Source organism: Oncorhynchus mykiss, chromosome 5 (assembly GCF_057628025.1).
Source record: "Oncorhynchus mykiss isolate SJ-2025 chromosome 5, ASM5762802v1, whole genome shotgun sequence".
Lineage (NCBI taxonomy): Eukaryota > Metazoa > Chordata > Actinopteri > Salmoniformes > Salmonidae > Oncorhynchus > Oncorhynchus mykiss.
Window position 1 is genome coordinate 97,947,036 of NC_143026.1, and position 25,802 is coordinate 97,972,837.

The 25,802-nt window shown below is 43.7% G+C and overlaps 1 protein-coding gene across 8 annotated transcripts in view; it reads left to right on the top strand.

Annotated features, from left to right (window-relative positions):
- The window catches only part of shroom2a (shroom family member 2a), an 87,201-nt gene that overhangs the window by 3,970 nt on the left and 57,429 nt on the right, over positions 1–25,802 (top strand). For all 8 annotated transcript variants that reach the window (XR_016496404.1, XM_036979029.2, XM_090236549.1 and 5 more), the window contains exon 3: positions 19,820–19,968. Coding sequence is in view for 7 of the 8 variants with exons in the window: in XM_036979029.2 (XP_036834924.2) it covers positions 19,820–19,968 (149 nt within the window). In the remaining variant the exon portion in view is untranslated. The remainder of the gene's footprint in view (positions 1–19,819; positions 19,969–25,802) is intronic.

Here is a 25,802-nt window from a genome sequence, read left to right on the forward strand (position 1 = left end):
TGTAACTCGGGGCTGTTGTACTGTAACGGTACTGTAACTCGGGGCTGTTGTGCTGTAACTCGGGGCTGTTGTGCTTTAACTCGGGGCTGTTGTGCTGTAACTCGGGGCTGTTGTACTGTAACTCGGGGCTGTTGTACTGTAATTCGGGGCTGTTGTACTGTAACTCGGGGCTGTTGTACTGTAACTGGGGGCTGTTGTACTGTAACGGTACTGTAACTCGGGGCTGTTGTACTGTAATTCGGGGCTGTTGTACTGTAACTCGGGGCTGTTGTGCTGTATTTCGGGGCTGTTGTGCTGTAACTCGGGGCTGTTGTGCTGTAACTCGGGGCTGTTGTGCTGTAACTCGGGGCTGTCGTGCTGTAACTCGGGGCTGTTTTACTGTAACGGGTACTGTAACTCGGGGCTGTTGTACTGTAACGGGTACTGTAACTCGGGGCTGTTGTACTGTAACTTGGGGCTGTTGTGCTGTAACTCGGGGCTGTTGTGCTGTAACTCGGGGCTGTTGTGCTGTAACTCTGGGCTGTTGTGCTGTAACTTGGGGCTGTTGTGCTGTAACTCGGGGCTGTTGTGCTGTAACTCGGGGCTGTTGTGCTGTAACTCGGGGCTGTTGTGCTGTAACGCGGGGCTGTTGTGCTGTAACTCGGGGCTGTTGTGCTGTTACTCGGGGCTGTTGTGCTGTTACTCGGGGCTGTTGTGCTGTAACTCGGGGCTGTTGTGCTGTAACTCGGGGCTGTTGTACTGTTACGGGTACTGTAACTCGTGGCTGTTGTACTGTAACTCGGGGCTGTTGTACTGTAACTCGGGGCTGTTGTACTGTAACTCTGGGCTGTTGTACTGTAACTCGGGGCTGTTGTACTGTAACGGGTACTGTAACTCGGGGCTGTTGTACCGTAATGGGTACTGTAACTCGGGGCTGTTGTACTGTAACTCGGGGCTGTTGTACTGTAACGGGTACTGTACCTCGGGGCTGTTGTACTGTAACGGGTACTGTAACTCGGCTGTTGTACTGTAACGGGTACTGTAACTCGGGGCTGTTGTACTGTAACGGGTACTGTAACTCAGGACTGTTGTACTGTAACTCGGGGCTGTTTTACTGTAACGGTTATTGGGGCTCCCGAGTGGCGCAGCGGTCTAAGGCATCTCAGTGCTAGAGGCGTCACTACAGACACCCTAGTTTGATTCCAGGCTGTATCACAACCGGCCGTGATGTGCGCACTCCCTCAAATCTTTTGGAGAAAATATAATTTCTATTTTATTCAGCTTTGATCAACTATATTCTTCATACTATAAAATATTGCCACTGAATTCTAATCAAATCTTGTCTGCTAAATGAACTAGTGTTGCCCACAGCCATATGGCATAACCAGATCAGGACCTAACATGAGGACAACTCAGAGTATGCTATTCTGTTCTTCTGAAATAAACTACATTTTCTTCATCTCATGTTTCTTTAGACCGGTCTAAAATAAATAATGGATTTATTGTGATGGTGTAGGTAGACCACATTACATGGATTTATTGTGATGGTGTAGGTAGACTACATTACATGGATTTATTGTTATGGTGTAGACTATATTACATGGATTTATTGTGACGGTGTAGGTAGACTACATTACATGGATTTATTGTGACGGTGTAGGTAGACTACATTACATGGATTTATTGTGATGGTGTAGGTAGACCACATTACATGGATTTATTGTGACGGTGTAGGTAGACTACATTACATGGATTTATTGTGACGGTGTAGGTAGACCACATTACATGGATTTATTGTGATGGTGTAGGTAGACTATATTACATGGATTTATTGTGATGGTGTAGACTATATTACATGGATTTATTGTGATGGTGTAGGTAGACTATATTACATGGAGTTATTGTGACGGTGTAGGTAGACCACATTACATGGATTTATTGTGATGGTGTAGACTATATTACATGGATTTATTGTGATGGTGTAGACTATATTACATGGATTTATTGTTATGGTGTAGACTATATTACATGGATTTATTGTGATGGTGTAGGTAGACTATATTACATGGATTTATTGTGATGGTGTAGGTAGACTATATTACATGGATTTATTGTGATGGTGTAGGGAGACTATATTACATGGATTTATTGTGATGGTGTAGACTATATTACATGGATTTATTGTGATGGTGTAGGTAGACTATATTACATGGATTTATTGTGACGGTGTAGGTAGACCACATTACATGGATTTATTGTGATGGTGTAGGTAGACTACATTACATGGATTTATTGTGATGGTGTAGACTATATTACATGGATTTATTGTGACGGTGTAGGTAGACTACATTACATGGATTTATTGTGACGGTGTAGGTAGACCACATTACATGGATTTATTGTGATGGTGTAGGTAGACCACATTACATGGATTTATTGTGATGGTGTAGGTAGACCACATTACATGGATTTATTGTGATGGTGTTGACTATATTACATGGATTTATTGTTATGGTGTAGGTAGACCACATTACATGGATTTATTGTGACGGTGTAGGTAGACCACATTACATGGATTTATTGTGATGGTGTTGACTATATTACATGGATTTATTGTGATGGTGTAGGTAGACTATATTACATGGATTTATTGTGATGGTGTAGACTATATTACATGGATTTATTGTGATGGTGTAGACTATATTACATGGATTTATTGTGATGGTGTTGACTATATTACATGGATTTATTGTTATGGTGTAGGTAGACCACATTACATGGATTTATTGTGATGGTGTAGACTATATTACATGGATTTATTGTGATGGTGTAGGTAGACTATATTACATGGATTTATTGTGATGGTGTAGGTAGACTATATTACATGGATTCATTGTGATGGTGTAGGTAGACTACATTACATGGATTCATTGTGATGGTGTAGGTAGACTATATTACATGGATTTATTGTGATGGTGTAGACTATATTACATGGATTTATTGTGATGGTGTAGGTAGACTATATTACATGGATTTATTGTGATGGTGTAGGCTTTAGTACATGGATTTATTGTGATGGTGTAGGTAGACTATATTACTTGGATTTATTGTGATGGTGTAGGTAGACTATATTACATGGATTTATTGTGATGGTGTAGGCTTTAGTACATGGATTTATTGTGATGGTGTAGGTAGACTATATTACATGGATTTATTGTGATGGTGTAGGTAGACTATATTACATGGATTTATTGTGATGGTGTAGGTAGACTATATTACATGGATTTATTGTGATGGTGTAGGTAGACTATATTACATGGATTTATTGTGATGGTGTTGGCTTTAGTACATGGATTTATTGTGATGGTGTAGGTAGACTATATTACTTGGATTTATTGTGATGGTGTAGGTAGACTATATTACTTGGATTTATTGTGATGGTGTAGGTAGACTATATTACATGGATTTATTGTGATGGTGTAGGCTTTAGTACATGGATTTATTGTGATGGTGTAGGTAGACTATATTACATGGATTTATTGTGATGGTGTAGGTAGACTATATTACATGGATTTATTGTGATGGTGTAGGTAGACTATATTACATGGATTTATTGTGATGGTGTAGGTAGACTATATTACATGGATTTATTGTGATGGTGTAGGTAGACTATATTACATGGATTTATTGTGATGGTGTAGGTAGACTATATTACATGGATTTATTGTGATGGTGTAGGTAGACTATATTACATGGATTTATTGTGATGGTGTAGGTAGACTATATTACATGGATTTATTGTTATGGTGTAGACTATATTACATGTATTTATTGTGATGGTGTAGACTATATTACATGGATTTATTGTGATGGTGTAGGTAGACTATATTACATGGATTTATTGTGATGGTGTAGGTAGACTATATTACATGGATTTATTGTGATGGTGTAGGTAGACTATATTACATGGATTTATTGTGATGGTGTAGGTAGACTATATTACATGGATTTATTGTGATGGTGTAGACTATTACATGGATTTATTGTGATGGTGTAGGTAGACTATATTACATGGATTTATTGTGATGGTGTAGGTAGACTATATTACATGGATTTATTGTGATGGTGTAGGTAGACTATATTACATGGATTTATTGTGATGGTGTAGACTATATTACATGGATATATTGTGATGGTGTAGACTATATTACATGGATTTATTGTGATGGTGTAGGTAGACTATATTACATGGATTTATTGTGATGGTGTAGGTAGACTATATTACATGGATTTATTGTGATGGTGTAGGTAGACTATATTACATGGATTTATTGTGATGGTGTAGACTATATTACATGGATTTATTGTGATGGTGTAGGGAGACTATATTACATGGATTTATTGTGATGGTGTAGGTAGACTATATTACATGGATTTATTGTGATGGTGTAGACTATATTACATGGATTTATTGTGATGGTGTAGACTATTACATGGATTTATTGTGATGGTATAAACCATATTACATGGATTTATTGTGATGGTGTAAGTAGACTATTGCATGGATTTATTGTGATGGTGTAGGTAGACTATATTACATGGATTTATTGTGATGGTGTAGGTAGACTATATTACATGGAATTATTGTGATGGTGTAGGTAGACTATTACATGGATTTATTGTGATGGTGTAGACTATTACATGGATTTATTGTGATGGTGTAGACTATTACATGGATTTATTGTGATGGTATAAACCATATTACATGTATTTATTGTGATGGTGTAAGTAGACTATATTACATGGATTTATTGTGATGGTGTAGGTAGACTATATTACATGCATTTATTGTGATGGTGTAGACTATATTAATATATTTATATCAACTTGTGGAAAATGTTAGGAGATAAAGCAGATTGCTTTCTTCATTTAACCTGTCACATTATAATGCATTCTGAAGCTTACCATAGTTCATCAGGAAAGTTGAGCCAGTCACGTGTTTGTTTGTAAATTACACAACAGGAGAAAGAGGGAGGAGATGAGTCTAGCTGTGTATTAAGTTTAACATGCTAGTTATCTCAGTGAGTGGCTGAACTAATAAGGAGATGGGGCATCATATAGTGTTAGCTTTCTGCCATGTTTGAGAAGTCAAAGCGCTTTGGATGAGTTAGCAGCAGTGTTGGCTGTATAGATATCTTGACTTCCTCTTCTCTGAGCAGAGCAGGCCCTAGCTGTTCGTCTCTGAGCAGAGCAGGCCCTGGCTCTTCTTCCATCAGAGAAGCATGTTTTACATCCTTGTTCATTTGCACGATGTCTCTCGTTCACATTAACAAGTTAATGTCCAAACTCCCTGGTATGGAAATGACATTCGGTGGCTACGACCTACAAAGCCTTCAGAAAATATTCATACCCTTTGACTTATTCAACATTTTGTTAGTCTGATTTTTTTTAAACTGATGAAATAGATGATTTCTCACCCATCGACACACAATACCCCATAATGACAAAGTCAAAGCATGTTCTTATACATTTTTAGAAAATGTATTTAAAATGAAATACAGGTCTAATTTACGTAAGTATCCACACCCCGGAGTCGATACATGTTAGAATCAGCCACTACAGCTACCCACCACTGTGGGTCTTTCTGGGTAAGTCTCTAAAAGTCTCTAAAAGCTTTCCACACCTGGCTTATACAATGTACAATATTTCCACTTCTTCAATCTCGTCAAGTTGGTTGTTGATCATTGCCAGACAGACATTTTCAAGTCTTGCCGTAGATTTAAGTGAACTGTACCTGAGCCACTCGGGAACATTCAATGTTGTCCTGGTAAGTAACTCCAGTGTATATTTGGCCGTGTGGTTTAGGTTATCGTCCTGCTGAAAGGTGAATTTGTTTCCCAGTGTTTGTTGGAAAGCAGAACCAGGATTGTTTATTTTTATGCAAAAAAAACTCCTTAGGTATGAAGATAACTTGGCACACCTGTATTTAGGGAGTTTCTCCCATTCTTCTCTGCAGATCCTCTCAAGCTCTGTCAGGTTAGATGGGGAGCTTCGCTGCACAGCTATTTTCAAGTCTCTCCAGAGATGTTAGATCAGGTTCAAGACCGGGCTCTGGCCGGGCCTCTCAAGGACATTCAGAAACTTGTCCCAAAGCCACTCCTGTGTTGTCTTGGTTGTGTCCTTAGGGTCGTTGTCCTGTTGGAAGGTGAACCTTCGCCCCAGTCTGAGGTCCTGGGCACTCAGGAACAGGTTTTCATCCAGGATCTCTGTACTTTGCTCCGTTCATCTTTCTCTCAATCCTAACTAGTCTCCCAGTCCCTGCCACTGAAAAACATCCCCACAGCATGATGCTGCCACCACCATGATTCACTGTAGTGATTGTGCCAGGTATCCTCCAGATGTGATACTTGGCATTCAGGCCAAAGAGATCAATATTTGTTTCATCAGACCAGAGAATCTTGTAAATAAGAATTAGTTCTTAACTGACTTGCCTAGAAGTGATTTTACTAAGCCTGTTTTTGCTTTGTCATTATGGGGTATTGTGTGAAGATTGAGGAAATACATGTTAGAAGAAGGCTGTAACGTAACAAAATGTGGAAAAAGTCAAGTTGTCTGAATACTTTCTGAATATACACTAATTACACAAATAAGCAACAAACAAAAAAAGATGTGCGTGCTGGTTTCTAAAACAAGAAATGTATGACTAGTAAGAAGTAATGTGGTATATTGCTCATTTTAATATTCTGTGACCTTAGTATTTTAAATAATCTGAATTTTTAGCTGCCCCTTTAAGGTTACCTTGGTAACAGGGCCACTGGAGTCATCACAGTACATAAAGGCCCATGTCTCTTGCTTGCCGTGGGAGTTAACTCAAACATTGTAAACCTAGCTTGTGAACAAGTATAACTAGCCAAGAAAAGAGGACAAAGTCTCACTTTAGCAGACTTTAGAATAAATAACTTTTTCCCTGTTCCCATTGCTTCTAAATACAAATCTTTCAGTGCTCACAGCCCCCCAGAAAGGCAGTGTTGCTATGCGAGGTGGGATAGCTATAACGTTAGGATTCCGTTTATGCGTTACCAGATATGAAACAAAATAGCAGAAATACTTTGAAAACCGCTACTACAGCATTTATTTAGCTATAAAATCACAACTCTCACTTGTGCCCATACTTGACTATTTGTGTTAAATGCCCACACTGTAGAGCCCGGAGTGTTACCACGCACCAACGTGGCTGGTGAATCAGACATCGTTACCCGTTTGACAGGTGGAGGCCCTGCTCCTGAATTTATTTAGGTGTGCCATAACAAGTGACACAATCTCAATTAAACATTCAGGCTGTAACACAACAAAACAAAATGTCTCAAAAGTAAAGGGTTGTGAATACTTCCTGACGGAACTGTGTGGAAGGTTAGTTTAATTGGGAGATGCGCCATCATAGTACCAAGGGCGATTTTAAACTAAGTCCATCTGGCCATAGACAATCATACAGAATCATTCTAAAAATCCCACTAACTTGTTTGTTAGCTCAAGCTGCAGGTTAATGATTAACCAGCAAGGTCTTCACTGGACAGTTAGTTCCAGGGGGTATGACAGCAGGCAGCTCCTGTAGTCTGGTTGCTGTGAATCTCTTCTACTTTGTGTAGCATTCTGTGTTGACCCAAACAGGTGTAAAGTTCAGCAGCTCACCTCAGCATGCAGAGCTCACAGTGCTTAGTGCTGCACAGTGGGCTCAGTCCCAACACACCACAGTAGCTCAAAGCACCTTTCTTCACTCCCTAAGGTTAGGGACGTGATCCACACCAGCAGAATTCCTGAGAAGCTTATGGTCAGGTGGGTCCGGCTGCTGAATGATTAGTTTAAGCCACCAACCAAGCGTAGCGTTCTGGACTGAAGTTGGCTCTAGTTGTCTTGGCAGGAGTTCAGTGGCTTTGTCACAGAGTTCTAGAACAGCCAGCAGTGCCCTAGTGTATGCTTGGGCAGTATACCGTGTATAACAGGGTATTTTGAAATGCCCATGATTTTAAATGCCTCTTTTTATTTGTGTGTGGTGCACCCTAAAGTTTGCAGGGGTGCATGCTACGCCACAACTATATTATCTCCAGCGCAGGGATCCAGCTATGCATTTGATCTTGACATCTAGCCAGTTAACAAACCAATCTTCTTGGTTACAGAAGAGACAATCAATCCCTTCCTGGATAAAGATCCCTGATGCCTAAATTTGTTTTGTGCATCAAAAATATTTTGTTTGGAATGAAATGGCGCCCCTTGTGTGCACTGCCGGTAATACTGTATACCCCAGTATTGTAGAGGAATGGAATGAAGGTATGGAAAGCTGGAGATTGCCCAATCCTACTCTAGGGTTCTTGAACAGCCAGCCAGCGCTCCAGGGGACCAGCAGAGAACCTGGCCGTCACACCTCAACGACTAACTGCCTGGTGAGAGGATGTTAATGGGACTCTGACTATCAAACTAGAATATAAATGCAACATTGGTTTCATGAGCTGAAATAAAAGATCCCAGGAATGTTCCAAAAAGCGCATTTCTTTCAAATTTTGTGCACAAATTTGTGTACTTCCCTGTAAGTGAGCGTTTCTCATTTGCCAAGATAATCCATCCACCTGCTGGGGACAATAAAAGGCCACTCTAAAATGTGCAGTTTTGTCACACAACACAATGCCACTGTCTCAAGTTGAGGGAGCGTGCAATTGGCATACTGACTGTAGGAATGCCCACCTGAGCTGTTGCCAGAGAATTGAATGTTCATTTCTCTACCATAAGCCACCTGCTATGTCATTTTAGAGAATTTGGCAATATGTCCAACCGGCCTCAACCGCAGACCAGGTGTAACCATGCCAGCTCAGGACTGCCACATTTCCGGCTTCTTCACCTGCGGGATCGTCTGAGACCAGGCACCCGGACAGCTGATGAAACTGAGGAGTATTTCTGTCTGTCATAAACCCCTTTTTGTGGAGAAAAACTCATTCTGATTGGCTGGGCATGGCTAACAAGTGGGTGGGCCTATGTCCTCCATGGCCCATCCATGGCTGCGCTCCTGCCCAGTCCATAATTGGCGACTAATGAGTTTATTTAAATTGACTGATTTCCTTGTGAACTGTAACTCTGTAGAATCTTTGAAATGGTTGAATGTTGCGTTTTTGTTTTTTTGTTCAGTAAAGTTAGTTTGCTACAACTGTCTGCTGCTAGTGAAGGCACACAGAGATTCTCATACCTAAACCGAGACACTGGGTGTGTTCCAAAATGCATACTGATGTTCTATCTGGAGCGTATAGCGAGTACGGAAGTCAACAATTTTAATTTTTAACATTTAGTTTCATAAGAATTCTGAATTCCAATGTTGAGTCACTGCTGTTTATCAGCCTGCTAGCCAAGCTAAGTTAGCTCATTGAACACGATGGCTAGCTAGCAGGCGATCTCGTCCTGGGTATCAGCCCGCTAGCCAAGCTAAGTTAGCTCATTGAACACAATGGCTGGCGATCTCTTCCTGGTTATCGGCTGTTTTAAGGATGAACAACTAAAGGAACTAATAGTAAAAGTCAATTCTGAAGACCTGGACAGTTTAAAATATATATCCTGAATTTGCTTGCCAGCTAATGACAAATGTAGCAAATAGTTTGTTTTCCGGGACAGATAGCAACTGATGCGTTCATTTCACTCCATGGCATTGGCTTGATAGGACAATTATCGTGCCGGACTGATTTGGAGGCAAACATTTTTATTTATTTATTTAAATTTTACCCCCTTTTTCTCCCCAATTTTGTGGTATCCAATTGTTAGTATTTACTATCTTGTCTCATCGCTACAACTCCCGTACGGGCTCGGGAGAGACGAAGGTCGAAAGCCATGCGTCCTCCGAAACACAACCCAACCAAGCCGCACTGCTCTAAACACAGCGCACATCCAACCCGGAAGCCAGCCGCACTAATGTGTCGCACTAATGTGTCGCACTAATGTGTCGCACTAATGTGTCGCACTAATGTGCCTCCACCCGGGACGCCCCGGAGGCAAACATTTTAAGATCTGATTTTTAAAAGGTAGGAAATGCAGCTAGCTTGTTAAATCTAGGCTTGTTCGCCAGCCAAGTTGTGTGTACGTTCATACACGATCAGTCAATACATGTCTGTTTACCTAACGTTATCTAACTTTCTTCTTGTCACTTCCCCTCCCCTCATGTTTTACCATTGCACATAAAGAATATGTTTTGAATAATGAAATTATCAATTAAGTCTGACAACTTGATTCAGCCTATGAATATGTAAAACTGTTTACAAAACCATTGCACATTAACAAAAGTAGTTGTTCTCAGCGGCTTGAACCAGCACTGGCATTAGAGCAGTGAGGTTAACTTCACCTCCCTTGGTTTCTGCTGTGTTCTCCTCCAGGTGAAGCACATCCCACCCCCTCACCCAGACCGATAAACTTGGGAACCTCCTGTCCACCAGGAAAATCCCCCTTTTCAGGAGTTTATTCAGCAGTGTGCAACATCACTATGTTGGAAGTGGATCCACACCTTATTCTCTAAAAAGCAGAATGCTCAGCTCATTGGAACATTAAGCTCATTCTAGAATCTAGACCTGGGGGATTCCTGCCCCAGGGTACTGCACTGTGCAAGTTTTAATTCCTGCCCACCTGTGTATAAAAGAAACCCTGTGGCTGTCATGCCAAAATGTTTTCCTTGTACTGAACAAGCTGTTGAATGTTAATTTCATTCATACCCCTCACTTGGGGATGCTATAATGTTATTCTACTGAGCCATTTACGAGACGTGCATCATCTGGGGACTGCAGAGAATATGTTTAAAGGACATATTCTTCTTTAAAATATGCTAGTGTTGGTTTTGTATCCAATGCATTTAGCTCACATTAGGATGAAGTAGTCTAGGCCTTCTAACCTAGTATTGCATCATATCGTCTATCAATTATTTATTATTTATCAATGCATAAGGTGAATATAAAAACAAGCTATCAGGAACCTCACTGTCATTTAATAATAGTCATGGGTGTTATAGCTGTCTGAATTTATCACAATGCAAACCTGGTCATTGGAAACATTTATTTATTTATTTTTATTTCACCTTTATTTAACCAGGTAGGCAAGTTGAGAACAAGTTCTCATTTACAATTGCGACCTGGCCAAGATAAAGCAAAGCAGTTCGACACATACAACGACACAGAGTTACACATGGAGTAAAACAAACATACAGTCAATAATACAGTATAAACAAGTCTATATACGATGTGAGCAAATGAGGTGAGATAAGGGAGGTAAAGGCAAAAAGGCCATGGTGGCAAAGTAAATACAATATAGCAAGTAAAACACTGGAATGGGAGATTTGCAATGGGAGAATGTGCAAAGTAGAAATAAAAAATAATGGGGTGCAAAGGAGCAAAATAAATGAATTAATTAAATACAGTAGGGAAAGAGGTAGTTGTTTGGGCTAAATTATAGGTGGACTATGTACAGGTGCAGTAATCTGTGAGCTGCTCTGACAGTTGGTGCTTAAAGCTAGTGAGGGAGATGTGTTTCCAGTTTCAGAGATTTTTGTAGTTCGTTCCAGTCATTGGCAGCAGAGAACTGGAAGGAGAGGTGGCCAAAGAAAGAATTGGTTTTGGGGGTGACTAGAGAGATATACCTGCTGGAGCGTGTGCTGCAGGTGGGAGATGCAATGGTGACCAGCGAGCTGAGATAAGGGGGGACTTTACCTAGCAGGGTCTTGTAGATGACATAACACCAGCAATCCTAATGCATTGCAATACTAGCTTCACAGCGAAACACCACTATTCTGGTTATTTATCATTCTTAAACAGGAAGCAAAATAGCTTTTCAGTTTCATTTTTTTTTGTTGATTCAGCCTCTGTGCAATGCATAAAAGCTTACCTGTCAAATGTCTGCACGGATGTAGCAACAGACCAAGCAATCCACGTAAAAGGATTCTGGTCCATGTCAGCTTTAATTCACTAACGGGTACTGAGAAAATCGATTCTGTTCTTGTTTACTACTTATTCCTGTTTAAATATTACCATTCTGGGATAGTTCTTATTTGAATTGCTAGCACTAGTTGCTCACGTTGTTATATTGGGTATAATTTAAACTGACTTACCTAGCTAGCAGAACCACAGATTTGTACCTTGTCAGCTCGGGGATTCGATCTTGCAACCTTTCGGCTACTAGTCCAACGCTCTAACCACTAGGCTACCCTGCCGCCAAATATCCCATTCATATCCAATTCTTTGTCCCATATGCATTGCAGTGTTTTAAATGCCAAATTCTCTAACATTGAAAGTTCATGGGATAGGGTGTAAATGAGGCCCTGTGGTCTCATCAAACACCATCACCACTTTCCACTCCAACACATCACTACTCTTACGTTCTACCTTGGCTCTCCTTTATGCTTTCTTTGCTAGACCCTCCACTGCTTTCTGTATCATGATCGCTCTTCTTCGGTCCTTGACCCTCATCCTCCCGCTCCATACCATCAGAACTGACACCCATATTGTTCGCATTCCTGTACAGCTGTTTCTTCAACTTTTTCTCAATTTAGTCCTCACTCCTCACCGCTATTTCCGACCTCCAACCCTCTCTCGCTCAGCCAGCGTTATTCCTGGTCTTTTCTTCTACAAAAACTTTGTCTTTCCTTGTTTACTAACTGTAGGTGTCATTCAATCGAGTGTTCTCCGGCTACTTGTGTTCCTAGTCCACCTTCCTCTCCAGAGGGTCCTCTCGGGTGTTCTTCGAAGATCACCCTTCAAATAACAGTAGAACGCAAGTGCTCATTTTGGACCAAAGCCACTGACCACGGTCATGGCCTGCCGCTTAGAGGGGCAGCTGAAAATGTGTCTCGCCAAATGACTGAAATATTTGGGGTACATTGTGCTTGATTGAGCTTGAACACTCAAACTTTTTTAATTGTGAACTTTTAGTAATTTCTTTACAACAGTCATACTTTTATTGTGCTCATAAATGTCAGTGTTGGAGCCCTGAACTATAATTATAAATAAGATGCATCACTCGGCCTTTTGTGGCACGGTGTTCGACAACTGGACTGTATCTGGTGTTTACTATTTTAACTAAATGAAATATACTGAACAAAATTTTTAAACGCAACATGCAATATTTCAATGATGGTATTGACTTATAGTTAATCGGACATCAGTCAACTAAAATACATTCATTAGGCCCTAATCTATTGATTTCACATGACTGGGCAGGGGCAATCAGAATGGCAATCAGAATTAGTTTTTTTCCCACAAGGGAAAAAAGTGTCCTTTCATTGTCCCCAGCACAAGGTGCACCTGTGTAATGCGCATGCTGTTTAATCAGCTTCTTGGTACCTGTTACCTTGGCAAAGGAGAAATGCTCACTAACAGGGATGTAACCTAATTTGTGCACAACATTTGAGTGACATGAGCTTGTTGTGGGTATGGAACACATCTGAAATGAGCTTGGTGTGGGTATGGAACACATCTGAAATGAGCTTGGTGTGGGTATGGAACACATCTGAAATGAGCTTGGTGTGGGTATGGAACACATCTGAAATGAGCTTGGTGTGGGTATGGAACACATCTGAAATGAGTTTGGTGTGGGTATGGAACACATCTGAAATGAGCTTGTTGTGGGTATGGAACACATCTGAAATGAGCTTGGTGTGGGTATGGAACACATCTGAAATGAGCTTGGTGTGGGTATGGAACACATCTGAAATGAGCTTGGTGTGGGTATGGAACACATCTGAAATGAGCTTGGTGTGGGTATGGAACACATCTGAAATGAGCTTGGTGTGGGTATGGAACACATCTGAAATGAGCTTGGTGTGGGTATGGAACACATTTGGTATCTTCTGTTACAGGAGCTACACTACATATTGCCTTTATTTTTGGTCCAGTATATTTTAACATACATTGGTTAAATGGAATTGAGCAATATACCCCATTACTTCTTTCTAGTGATTGACATAAAAATATTTTGGGTGGCTGGTAGGTTTTTAAAATCTAACTACCACAGTAGCTGGTGGACAATAATTTAAAAAAAAAAATGTTTTTTTAAATTAAAAAAAATATTATAAAAATGAAGGTCCTACCCGGATTGTGAATACTCCGATTAGTATTATAGTTTGAATAAAATGTTTACATGCTTTGCAAGAATAACTATTTTCCCCTAATTAATCCTGTTTACATGGATACATCTGAAATCAGACAACCTTATGGGATTAAACATTATATCAAAGTGGCCATATCATTTTTAGTTTGTCATACAGTGGGGCAAAAAAGTATTTAGCTTGCCAATTTAACTTGCCAATTGTGCAAGTTCTTCCACTTAAAAAGATGAGAGGCCTGTAATTTTCAACTATGACAGACAAAATTAGAAAAAAAATCCAGATAATCACACTGTAGGATTTTTTATGAATTTATTTGCAAATTATGGTGGAAAATAAGTATTTGGTCACCTACAAGCAAGCAGGAGTTCTGGCTCTCAAAGACCTGTAACTTCATCTTTAAGACGCTCCTCTGTCCTCCACTCGTTACCTGTATTAATGGCACCTGTTTAGTGGTCAAATAATAATCACAGTGGTTGTAGAGGGTGCAACAGGTCAGCACCTCAGGAGTAAATGTCAGTCGGCTTTTCATAGCTGATCATTCTGAGTTAGAGACTGCAGGTGTGGTAGAGAGAGAGTTGAAAACAGCAGGTCTGGGACAGGTAGCACGTCCAGTGAACAGGTCAGGGTTCCATAGCCGCAGGCAGAACAGTTGAAACTGGAGCAGCAGCATGACCAGGTGGACTGAGGACCACAAGGAGTCATCATGCCAGGTAGTCCTGAGGCATGGTCCTAGGGCTCAGGTGCTCTGAGAGGAGAGAGCGAGAGAATATTAGAGGGGCATAAACTATTGCAGCATAATTACTGGAGGCTGAGACCGTTGCCCTGGTCAGCTTGTCATCAGGGGTTCATGACCCCAGTTGACCTGGTCAGTCTGTCATCAGGAGCTTCTTGTTATGATAACCTACATTCTCTGAATTACTAAAACATGTTCTTGTTGAGTATGGGATTCTGAAATGACTGGTGTAGTATTTTGGAATGTGTTTACATTAGTTGTATTTGTTTACTTTGTGTGAAGTACAGATCAATCCCTTGGAACTCTTATTTGTTCTGTCACTGTGCTGAGGAACACAGAGAGCAGAGCTGACATTAGCCTCTGATAGTTATTTTATCACCATATTTCTTCTTGAATGCGTAAGTTAAAGCGCACAGAGGACCAGCAGATTGAAGATTGCAATATAGCATTGTTTCAACCAGACTGCCAGTCAGTGGGCAGCGTTGTTTCTACCAGACAGCCGGTTAGAGAGCAGCGTTGTTTCTACCAGACAGCCGGTCAGAGAGCAGCGTTGTTTCTACCAGACAGCCGGTTAGGGAGCAGCGTTGTTTCTACCAGACAGCCGGTCAGGGAGCAGCGTTGTTTCTACCAGACAGCCGGTCAGGGAGCAGCGTTGTTTCTACCAGACAGCCGGTCAGGGAGCAGCGTTGTTTCTACCAGACAGCCGGTCAGGGAGCAGCGTTGTTTCTACCAGACAGCCGGTCAGGGAGCAGCGTTGTTTCTACCAGACAGCCGGTCAGGGAGCAGCGTTGTTTCTACCAGACAGCCGGTCAGGGAGCAGCGTTGTTTCTACCAGACAGCCGGTCAGGGAGCAGCGTTGTTTCTACCGGACAGCCGGTCAGGGAGCAGCGTTGTTTCTACCAGACAGCCGGTCAGGGAGCAGCGTTGTTTCAACCTGAAAAATTATGTTTTTGTTTTTTGTTTTGTGACCAACTTTTTATTTTTCAGAGGGGGTACAAACATAAACCATGCTTCCCAACCCACATAACCCCCCCACCTCCCTGACCCTAGGTTGCTTATCAGTCATTTTAAATATTCTGCTTCTAATTAAAATTCTTAACATTCCTCCTATACCGTTAAGTTTTGCCAAAGGTCTTGGTGAACTTTAAGTCCTCTGTCTCAATGAAGCTACATAATCCTGTTCTATGAGGCAGCACCTCTTACACAGGCAGCTGTGGATTTTCATTCTTTAAAATGCTCTGCTGCCAGTGGAAGTCTTAGCTCTGCTGCCAGTGGAAGTCTTAGCTCTGCTGCCAGTGGAAGTCTATAGCTCTGCTGCCAGTGGAAGTCTATAGCTCTGCTGCCAGTGGAAGTCTATAGCTCTGCTGCCAGTGGAAGCCTATAGCTCTGCTGCCAGTGGAAGCCTATAGCTCTGCTGCCAGTGGAAGTCTATAGCTCTGCTGCCAGTGGAAGTCTATAGCTCTGCTGCCAGTGGAAGTCTATAGCTCTGCTGCCAGTGGAAGTCTATAGCTCTGCTTTCAGTGGAAGTCTATAGCTCTGCTGCCAGTGGAAGTCTATAGCTCGGCTGCCAGTGGAAGTCTATAGCTCGGCTGCCAGTGGAAGTCTATAGCTCTGCTGCCAGTGGAAGTCTATAGCTAAATGCTGGAACTCAACATCCTGTCGAGGCATGTTACATGTTCTGAACAATCACCCACACTTATATATCAGGTTCTGCTCATTAACAGAACAGACAAAAGATGGCACCGAAGAACATGGCTGATGTTTTACATTCTCCCAACCAATTGTGCAATTTAAAAAAAAAAAAAATTTCTCGTTTTGTGTAACTTGTTCTTTAACTTATTTTGTACATAATGTTGCTGCTACCGTCTCCTATGACCAAGAATAACTTCTGGGCATCAGAAAAGTGATTACTCACCACGGACTGGAAGAAACTTTATCCTCTAACGAGTTCAACGAGAAGGATATCCTGATTTCACTGGAACAGGCCCAGATCCACTCCTTCTGTGTGAAGAAAAGACGCCGGAAAAGGGCATCCAGGCCTTCCATTTTCCTTGCTAACGTGCAATCGTTAGAAAATTACATTTATGACAAATTATTAAGATTATCATACCAACGGGACATTTAAACTGTAACATCTTATGTTTCACCGAGGCGTGGCTGAATGAAGAAACGGACAATATAGAGCTAGTGGGATTTTCAATGCACCGGCAGAACAGAGATGCTACATCTGGTAGACGAGGGGTGGGGTGTGTCTTTTTGTCAATAACAGCTGGTGCGCGATGTCTAATATTGAAGAAGTCTCGGGGTATTGCTCGCCTAAGGTAGAGTACAAGTTGTCGGCCAAACTATCTACCAAGAGTGTTCTCATCTGTATTATTCATAGCCATCTATTTACCACCACAAAGCGATGCTGGCACGAAGACCGCTCTCAAGCAACTCTATAAGGCCATAAGCAAAGAAGAAAATGCTCACCCAGAAGCGGCGCTCCTAGTGGCCAGGGACTTTAATGCAGACAAACTTAAACCAGTTTTACCAAATTTTTACCAGCATGTCACAAGGGGGGAAAAAATCCTAGACCACCTTTACTCCAAACACAAAGATGCATACAAAGCTCTCCCCCACCCTCCATTTGGCATAGCAGAAACTAAAGCAGGAAGAACCAGTGACTCGCTCAGTACGGAAGTGGTCAGATGACTCGGCTGCTACACTACAGGACTGTTTTGCTAGCACAGACTGGAATATGTTCCAGGATTCATCCAATGGCATTGAGGAATACACCACCTCAGTCATTGGCTTCATCAATAAGTGCATCGAGGACGTCGTCCCCACAGTGACTGTACGTACATAAACCAACCAGAAGCCATCAAACAAGCAAAGCGTCAATGCGGGCCAACTGTCAAGTGTCTTCACTGACATTTTCCTCCTCTCCCTGACCGAGTCTATAATACCTACATGTTTCAAGCGGACCACCATAGTCCCTGTGCCCAAGTAAGCGAAGGTAACCTGCCTAAATCATTACCGCGCCGTGGCACTCATGTCGGTAGCCAAGACATGCTTTGAAAGGCTGGTCATGGCTCACATCAACAGCATCCTCCCGGACACCCTAGACCCACTCCAATTCGCATACCGCCCCAACAGATCCACAGATGACATAATCTCAATCACACTCCACACTGCCCTTTCCCATCTGGATAAAAGGAACACCTATGTGAGAATGCTGTTCATCGACTACAGCTCAGCGTTCAACACCATAGTGCCCACAAATCTCATCACCAAGCCAAGGACTCTGGGACTAAACACCTCCCTCTGCAACTGGATCCTGGACTTCCTGATGGGCCGCTCCCAGGTGGTAAGAGTAGACAACAATACGTCTGCCACGCTGATCCTTAACACTGGGGCCCCTCAGGGGTGTGTAATTAGTCCCCTCCTGTATTCCCTGTTCACCCACGACTGCGTGGCCAAACACGACTCCAACACCATCATTAAGTTTGCTGACGACAGTGGTAGGCCTGATCACCGACAATGATGAGACAGCCTATAGGGAGGAGGTCAGAGATCTGGCAGTGTGGTGCCAGGACAACAACCTCTCCCTCAATGTGAGGCAAGACAAAGGAGTTGATCGTGGACTACAGGGAAAAAGTGGGCCGAACAGGCCCCCATTAACATCGACTGGGCTGTAGTGGAGTGGGTCGAGAGTTTCAAGTTCCTTGGTGTCCACATCACCAACAAACTATCATGGTCCAAACATACCAAGACAGTTTTGAAGAGGGCACAACAACAGCTTTTCCCCCTCAGGAGACTGAAAAGATTTGGCATGGATCCCCAGATCCTCAAAAGGTTCTATAGCTGCACCATCGAGAGCATCCTGACCGGTTGCATCACTGTGGCATCTGACCGTAAGGCACTACAGAGGGCAGTGCGAACAACACAGTACAACACTGGGGCTGAGCTTCCTGCCATCCAGGACCAATATAATAGGCGGTATCAAAAGAGAGCCCATAAAATTGTCAGAGACTCCAGTCACCCAAGTTTTATAGACTGTTTTCTCTACTACCGCATGGGAAGCGTTAACAGAGCGCCAAGTCTAGGACAAAAAGGCTCCTCAACAGCTTCTAGCCCCAAGCGATTAGACTGCTGCACAATTCATAAAAATCGTCACCGGACAATTTACATTGACCCCCCCCCCCCCCAACCACCCTTGTACACTGCTGCTACTCGCATAGGTAACAAACAAAGAGCTTCGCCCTCACCTACATGTACAGATTACCTCAACTAGCCTGTACCCCTGCAAACTGACTCGGTACCGGTAACTCCTGTATAATAGCCTCCACACTGACTCGGTACCGGCACCCCCTGTATATAGCCTCCACACTGACTCGGTACCGGCACCCCCTGTATATAGCCTCCACACTGACTCGGTACCGGCGCCCCCTGTATATAGCCTCCAAATTGACTCTGTACCGTTGCCCCCTGTATATAGCCTCCACATTGACTCTGTACCATAACACCCTGTATATAGCCTCCAAATTGACTCTGTACCATAACACCCTGTATATAGCCTCCAAATTGACTCTGTACCGTTGCCCCCTGTATATAGCATCCACATTGACTCTGTACCATAACACCCTGTATATAGCCTCCACATTGACTCTGTACCAGTACCCCCTGTATATAGCCTCCACATCTAAATCAGGTGTTTTAGCCCTAACCCTAACCATGTTTTAACCCTAAATCAGGTGTTTTAGCCCTAACCCTAACCATGTTTTAACCCTAAATCAGGTGTTTTAACCCTAACCATGTTTTAACCCTAAATCAGGTGTTTTAGCCCTAACCCTGTTGTGTTAACCCTAACCCTGCTGTGTTATCCCGAACCCTGCTGTGTTAACCCGAACCCTGCTGTGTTAACCTGAACCCTGCTGTGTTAACCCGAACCCTGCTGTGTTAACTTGAACCCTGCTGTGTTAACCCTAACCCTGCTGTGTGTGGTATAGGTGGAGGAGGGCAGCAAGGCAGCAGCGGTCAGCCTCCAGGTTGGAGACGAGATGTTGAACATCAACCAGGTCCCTCTGAGCGGTTACAGGCAGGAGGCCATCTGCTTGGTCAAGGGATCATACAAGACCCTCAATCTGGTTGTCAAGAGGTAGGAAACCACACACACCCCAACACACAACTGCTGCGCTTATCCCCCTGGCTGCATCAGAGATGAGATGGAGATCCCTGGACTATCACTGAGCTGCTCTTCTCTGCACAGTGTCGGTCTGGACTAGGGCTAGGGCTCTGCTACAGGGCTGTCTGGGCTAGGGCTCTGCGACAGGTCTGTCTGGACTAGGGTTAGGGCTGAGGCTCTGCTACACGGCTGTCTGGGCTAGGGTTAGGGCTGAGGCTCTGCTACAGGGCTGAGGCTCTGCTACAGGTCTGTCTGGACTAGGGTTAGGGCTGAGGCTCTGCTACAGGGCTGAGGCTCTGCTACAGGGCTGAGGCTCTGCTACAGGGCTGTCTGGAGAAGGGCTGAGGCTCCGCTACAGGGCTGAGGCTCTGCTACAGGGCTGAGGCTCTGCTACAGGGCTGTCTGGAGAAGGGCTGAGGCTCCGCTACAGGGCTGAGGCTCCGCTACAGGGCTGAGGCTCCGCTACAGGGCTGAGGCTCCGCTACAGGGCTGAGGCTCTGCTACAGGTCTGTCTGGACTAGGGTTAGGGCTGAGGCTCTGCTACATTGCTGAGGCTCTGCTACAGGGCTGTCTGGAGAAGGGCTGAGGCTCCGCTACAGGGCTGAGGCTCCGCTACAGGGCTGAGGCTCCGCTACAGGGCTGAGGCTCCGCTACAGGGCTGAGGCTCCGCTACAGGGCTGAGGCTCCGCTACAGGGCTGTGCTAGCAAGCTGGTTGTGTGCTGCGGGATTGCAGCAGCAGTTGAGAGTTCAGGGTTATTGACACAGTTTCCAGCAGTATTGATTAAGATGAGAGGAGGGGGAGGAAGAGAGAAGAGGGGGAGGAAAGAATAACATTTTAATGTAGTAGTGTATCTGACTGGGCCACACCCAGCCCGGTTTGGTTAAGGCCACACCCAGCCAGGTACGGGAAAGACCCCACCTAGGATTGCAAAATTCTGTTAATTTTTCAAATATTCCCCGGTTTTCCAGATATCCGATTGGAAGATTCCCACATTCAGTATGGAGTATGCCAGGGTTCAGCTCAATTCAGAACTTGAAATTCAAGTTGAATTTGCCATACCCCACAGGATGTAGCGTTTGAGTGAAAGGAAGTAGAATTGAATTCTGTGCAATTCAAAGTTGGGCTGACCCCATTTAGTCAACTGGTCGATTGTTTGGTCAATAGGATGTTGGTCGAACCAACCAAGATATTTATTTTTAGTCGAGCAGTGGCAAATATATTTACTAAAATGTTGGCACACGAGACACCAGCCTGATTCATGGCTGTCTCAGTGGACTGATCCGCTGCGGAGGCCCGTCTCAGTGGACTGATCCGCTGCGGAGGCCCGTCTCAGTGGACTATGACAGAGGTCAAACTGATGTAATGTCCTTAAAACAAGTCAAAATGAGGCTCAGTAGTGTGTGTGGCCTCCACGTGCCTGTATGACCTCCCTACAACGCCTGGGCATGCTCCTGATGAGGTGGCGGATGGTCTCCTGAGGGATCTCCTCCCAGACCTGGACTAAAGCATCCGCCAACTCCTGGACAGTCTGGTGCAACGTGGCGTTGGTGGATGGAGCGAGACATGATGTCCCAGATGTGCTCAATTGGATTCAGGTCTGGGGAACGGGTGGGCCAGTCCATAGCATCAATGCCTTCCTCTTGCAGGAACTGCTGACACACTCCAGCCACATGAGGTCTAGCATTGTCTGGCATTAGGAGGAACCCAGGCCCAACCGCACCAGCATATGGTCTCACAAGGGGTCTGAGGATCTCATCTCGGTACCTAATGGCAGTCAGGCTACCTCTGGCGGCCCCCCAAAGAAATGCCACCCCACACCATGACTGACCCACAGCCAAACCGGTCATGCTGGAGGATGTTGCAGGCAGCAGAACGTTCTCCACGGCGTCTCCAGACTCTGTCACGTCTGTCACATGTGCTCAGTGTGAACCTGCTTTCATCTGTGAAGAGCACAGGGCGCCAGTGGCGAATTTGCCAATCTTGGTGTTCTCTGGCAAATGCCAAATGTCCTGCACGGTGTTGGGCTGTAAGCACAACCCCCACCTGTGGACGTCAGGCCCTCATGGAGTCTGTTGCTGACCGTTTGAGCAGACACATGCACATTTGTGGCCTGCTGGAGGTCATTTTGCAGGGCTTTGGCAGTGCTCCTCCTGCTCCTCCTTGCACAAAGGCGGAGGTAACGGTCCTGCTGCTGGGTTGTTGCCCTCCTACGGCCTCCTCCACGTCTCCTGATGTACTGGCCTGTCTCCTGGTAGCGTCTCCTGGTAGCGCCTCCATGCTCTGGACACTACGCTGACAGACACATCAAACCTTCTTGCCACAGCTCGCATTGATGTGCCATCCTGGATGAGCTGCACTACCTGAGCCACTTGTGTGGGTTGTAGACTCCGTCTCATGCTACCACTAGAGTGAAAGCACCGCCAGCATTCAAAAATGACCAAAACATCAACCAGGAAGCATAGGAACTGAAAAGTGGTCTGTGGTCACCACCTGCAGAACCACTCCTTTATTGGGGGTGTCTTGCTAATTGCCTATAATTTCCACCTGTTGTCTATTCCATTTGCACAACAGCATGTGAAATGTATTGTCAATCAGTGTTGCTTCCTAAGTGGACAGTTTGATTTCACAGAAGTGTGATTGACTTGGAGTTACATTGTGTTTAAGTGTTCCCTTTATTTTTTTGAGCAGTGTATGTGTGTGTGTGGTATGTGTGTGTGTGTGTGTGTGTGTGTATATATATATGTATGTGTATATATATGTATGTGTGTGTGTGTATATATATATATATATATATATATATATATATATATATATATATATATATACACATACACATACACATATACACACACACACACATTTTAAAAAACGGCCGATTAATCGGTATCGGCTTTTTTTGTCCTCCAATAATCAGCTTTGAAAAATCATAATCGGTCGACCTCTAATCTGGACGGTTCTGACTTATATTATGTGGACAACTGCAAATACCTAGGTGTCTGGTTAGACTGTAAACTCTCCTTCCAGACTCACATTAACCATCTCCAATCCAAAAGTAAATCTAGAATTGACTTCCTATTTCGCAACAAAGCTGCTAAACATACCCTCATAAAACAGACTATCCTACCAATCCTTGACTTTGGCGATGTCATTTACAAAATAGCCTCCAGCACTCTACTCAGCAAATTAGATGTAGTCTATCACAGTGCCATCCGTTTTGTCACCAAAGCCCAATATACTACCCACCACTGTGACCTTTACGCTCTCGTTGGCTGGCCCTCGTTTCATACTCGTCGCCAAACCCACTGGCTCCAGGTCATCTATAAGGCTTTGCTAGGTAAATCCCCGCCTTATCTCAGCTCACTGGTCACCATAACACCCACCCGTAGCACGCGCTCCAGCAGGTATATCTCACTGGTCATCCCCAAAGCCAACTCCTCCTTTGGCTGCCTTTCCTTCCAGTTCTCTGCTGCCGATGACTGGAACAAATTGCAAAAATCACTGAAGCTGGAGACTCATATCTTCCTTACTAACTTTAAGCATCAGCTGTCAGAGCAGTTTACCGATCATTGCACCTGTACACAGCCCATCTGTAAATAGCCCACCCAACTACCTCATCCCCATATTGTTATTTATTTTTGCTCTTTTGCACCCCAGTATCTCTACTTGCCCATCATCATCTGCACATCTATCACTCCAGTGTTAATTTGTTAAATTGTAATTATTTCCTCACTATGGCCTTTTTATTGTCTTACCTCCCTAATCTTACTACATTTGCACACAGATTTGTCAATTGTGTTATTGACTGTATGTTTGTTAATCCCATGTGTAACTGTTGATTGTGTCGCACTGCTTTGCTTTATCTTGGCCAGGTCGCAGTTGTAAATGAGAACTTGTTCTCAACTGGCCTACCTGGTTAAATAAAGGTGAAATAACAAATTTGTACACTCCCTCAAAACTTAAAACATCTCTGGCTTTGTGTTGTGTGACAACTGCACAATTTAGAGTGGCATTTTATTGTCACCAGCACAAGGTGCACCTGTGAAAGTATGCTTTTTAATCGGTTTCTTGATATGCCACAACTGTCAGGTGGATGGATTATCTAGACAAAGGAGAAATGCTCAATAACAGGGATGTATACACATTTTTGCACAACATTTGAGAGAAATAACCTTTTGTGCATTTTCTGGGATCTTTTATTTCAGCTCATGAAATATGGGACCAACACTTTACATGTTGTTTATATTTTTGTTCAGTATAATTACATGGAATACCAATTTGTAAAGTTATCGTCTCATTGTTTTCGAGAAAAATAAGTTCTCAGATCTTTTGGACATTTTCAAGCATTTCATTTTTACTTCTGCACTACTACAGCATATTCTGCCACTTGTCGTTCAGCAACCAAGACCGAAAACATCCTGGCAACGTCCATGGAAGATGTCCGCGTCATTATTTACACCGAGCTGCATAGCAATGATCCCCAGCTTCGTAGCCTTTCTGATCTGGTCCTCCATGGAGGGGCACCAACAACGAGAATTTTTTCTCACCTGACCCATTTTCTTGACTACCAGCGGAGTTAGCTGGGAAATCAAGCTTTTGCCCGAATCAAGTCGGAGAATAGCGAAAACATCTTCTCCCCAGAGAAAAGCCTTCAATGCAGTTATTTGCTGTTCTTTCAATTAAGTTCTGCCCTCCAGTTCTGGTACAACTGCTGCTGTAGCAGCATGGACACCAACCTCCTCGAGCAGCCTGTTATGATGTTCGACTTCCTGCCCAGTAAACGGTGCATTCTGAAACTATTTACACCCCTTGACTATTTCCACATTTTGTTACGCTACAGACTTATTCTACACACTACACAGACTTATTCTAAAATGCATTTAAATTGTTTTTTTCCCTCACCAGTCTGTACACACTACCCCCTAATGACAATGCAAAAACAGGTTTTTAGACTTTTTCGCAAATGTATGAAAAAAAAAGATCACATTTTCAAGAGTGTTCAAACCCTTTACTCAACTTTGTTGAAGCACCTTTGAGTCTTGGGTATGACGCAACAAGCTTAGGTTTGTACCTTGTCAGCTCAGGGATTCGAACTTGCAACCTTTCGGTTACTAGCCCAACGCTCTAACCACTAGGCTACCCTGCCGCCCCAATCAAGGACATTCAGAGACTTGTCCCAAAGCCACTCCTGTGTTGTCTTGGCTGTGTGCTTAGGGTCGTTGTCCTGTTGGACGGTGAAACTTTGCACCAGTCTGAGGTTCTGAACAGGTCAGGATTCCATAGCTGCAGGCAGAACAGTTGAAACTGGAGCAGCAGCACGGCCAGGTGGACTGGGGACAGCAAGGAGTCATCATGCCAGGTAGTCCTGAGGCGTAGTCCTGAGGCATGGTCCTAGGGCTCAGGTCCTCCGAGAGAGAGAGAATTAGAGAGAGCATACTTAAATTCACACAGGACAGTCAGCGTGCATGCGCTAGGCCCACCAGAAGGAGTCGCTAGAGCGCGACGGGACAAGGACATCCCAGCCAGCCAAACCCTACCCTAACCCGGACGACGTTGGGCCAATTGTGCGATGCCTCATGGGTCTCCTGGTCGAGGCCAGCTGCAACACAGCCGAGGATCAAACCCGGTTCCATAGTGACGTTTCTAGCACTGCGATGCAGTGCCTTAGACTGCTGTAGCACTCTGGAGGACACAAATTTTAAGTTTAAACTGCAAAATTGTCTCTGACCCATGGGGAAAATGTGTAGAATTGCAGGAAATTAACTTTAAAATGGCAAAAGATTCTCTTGTATGTGAACGGGGGGGGCC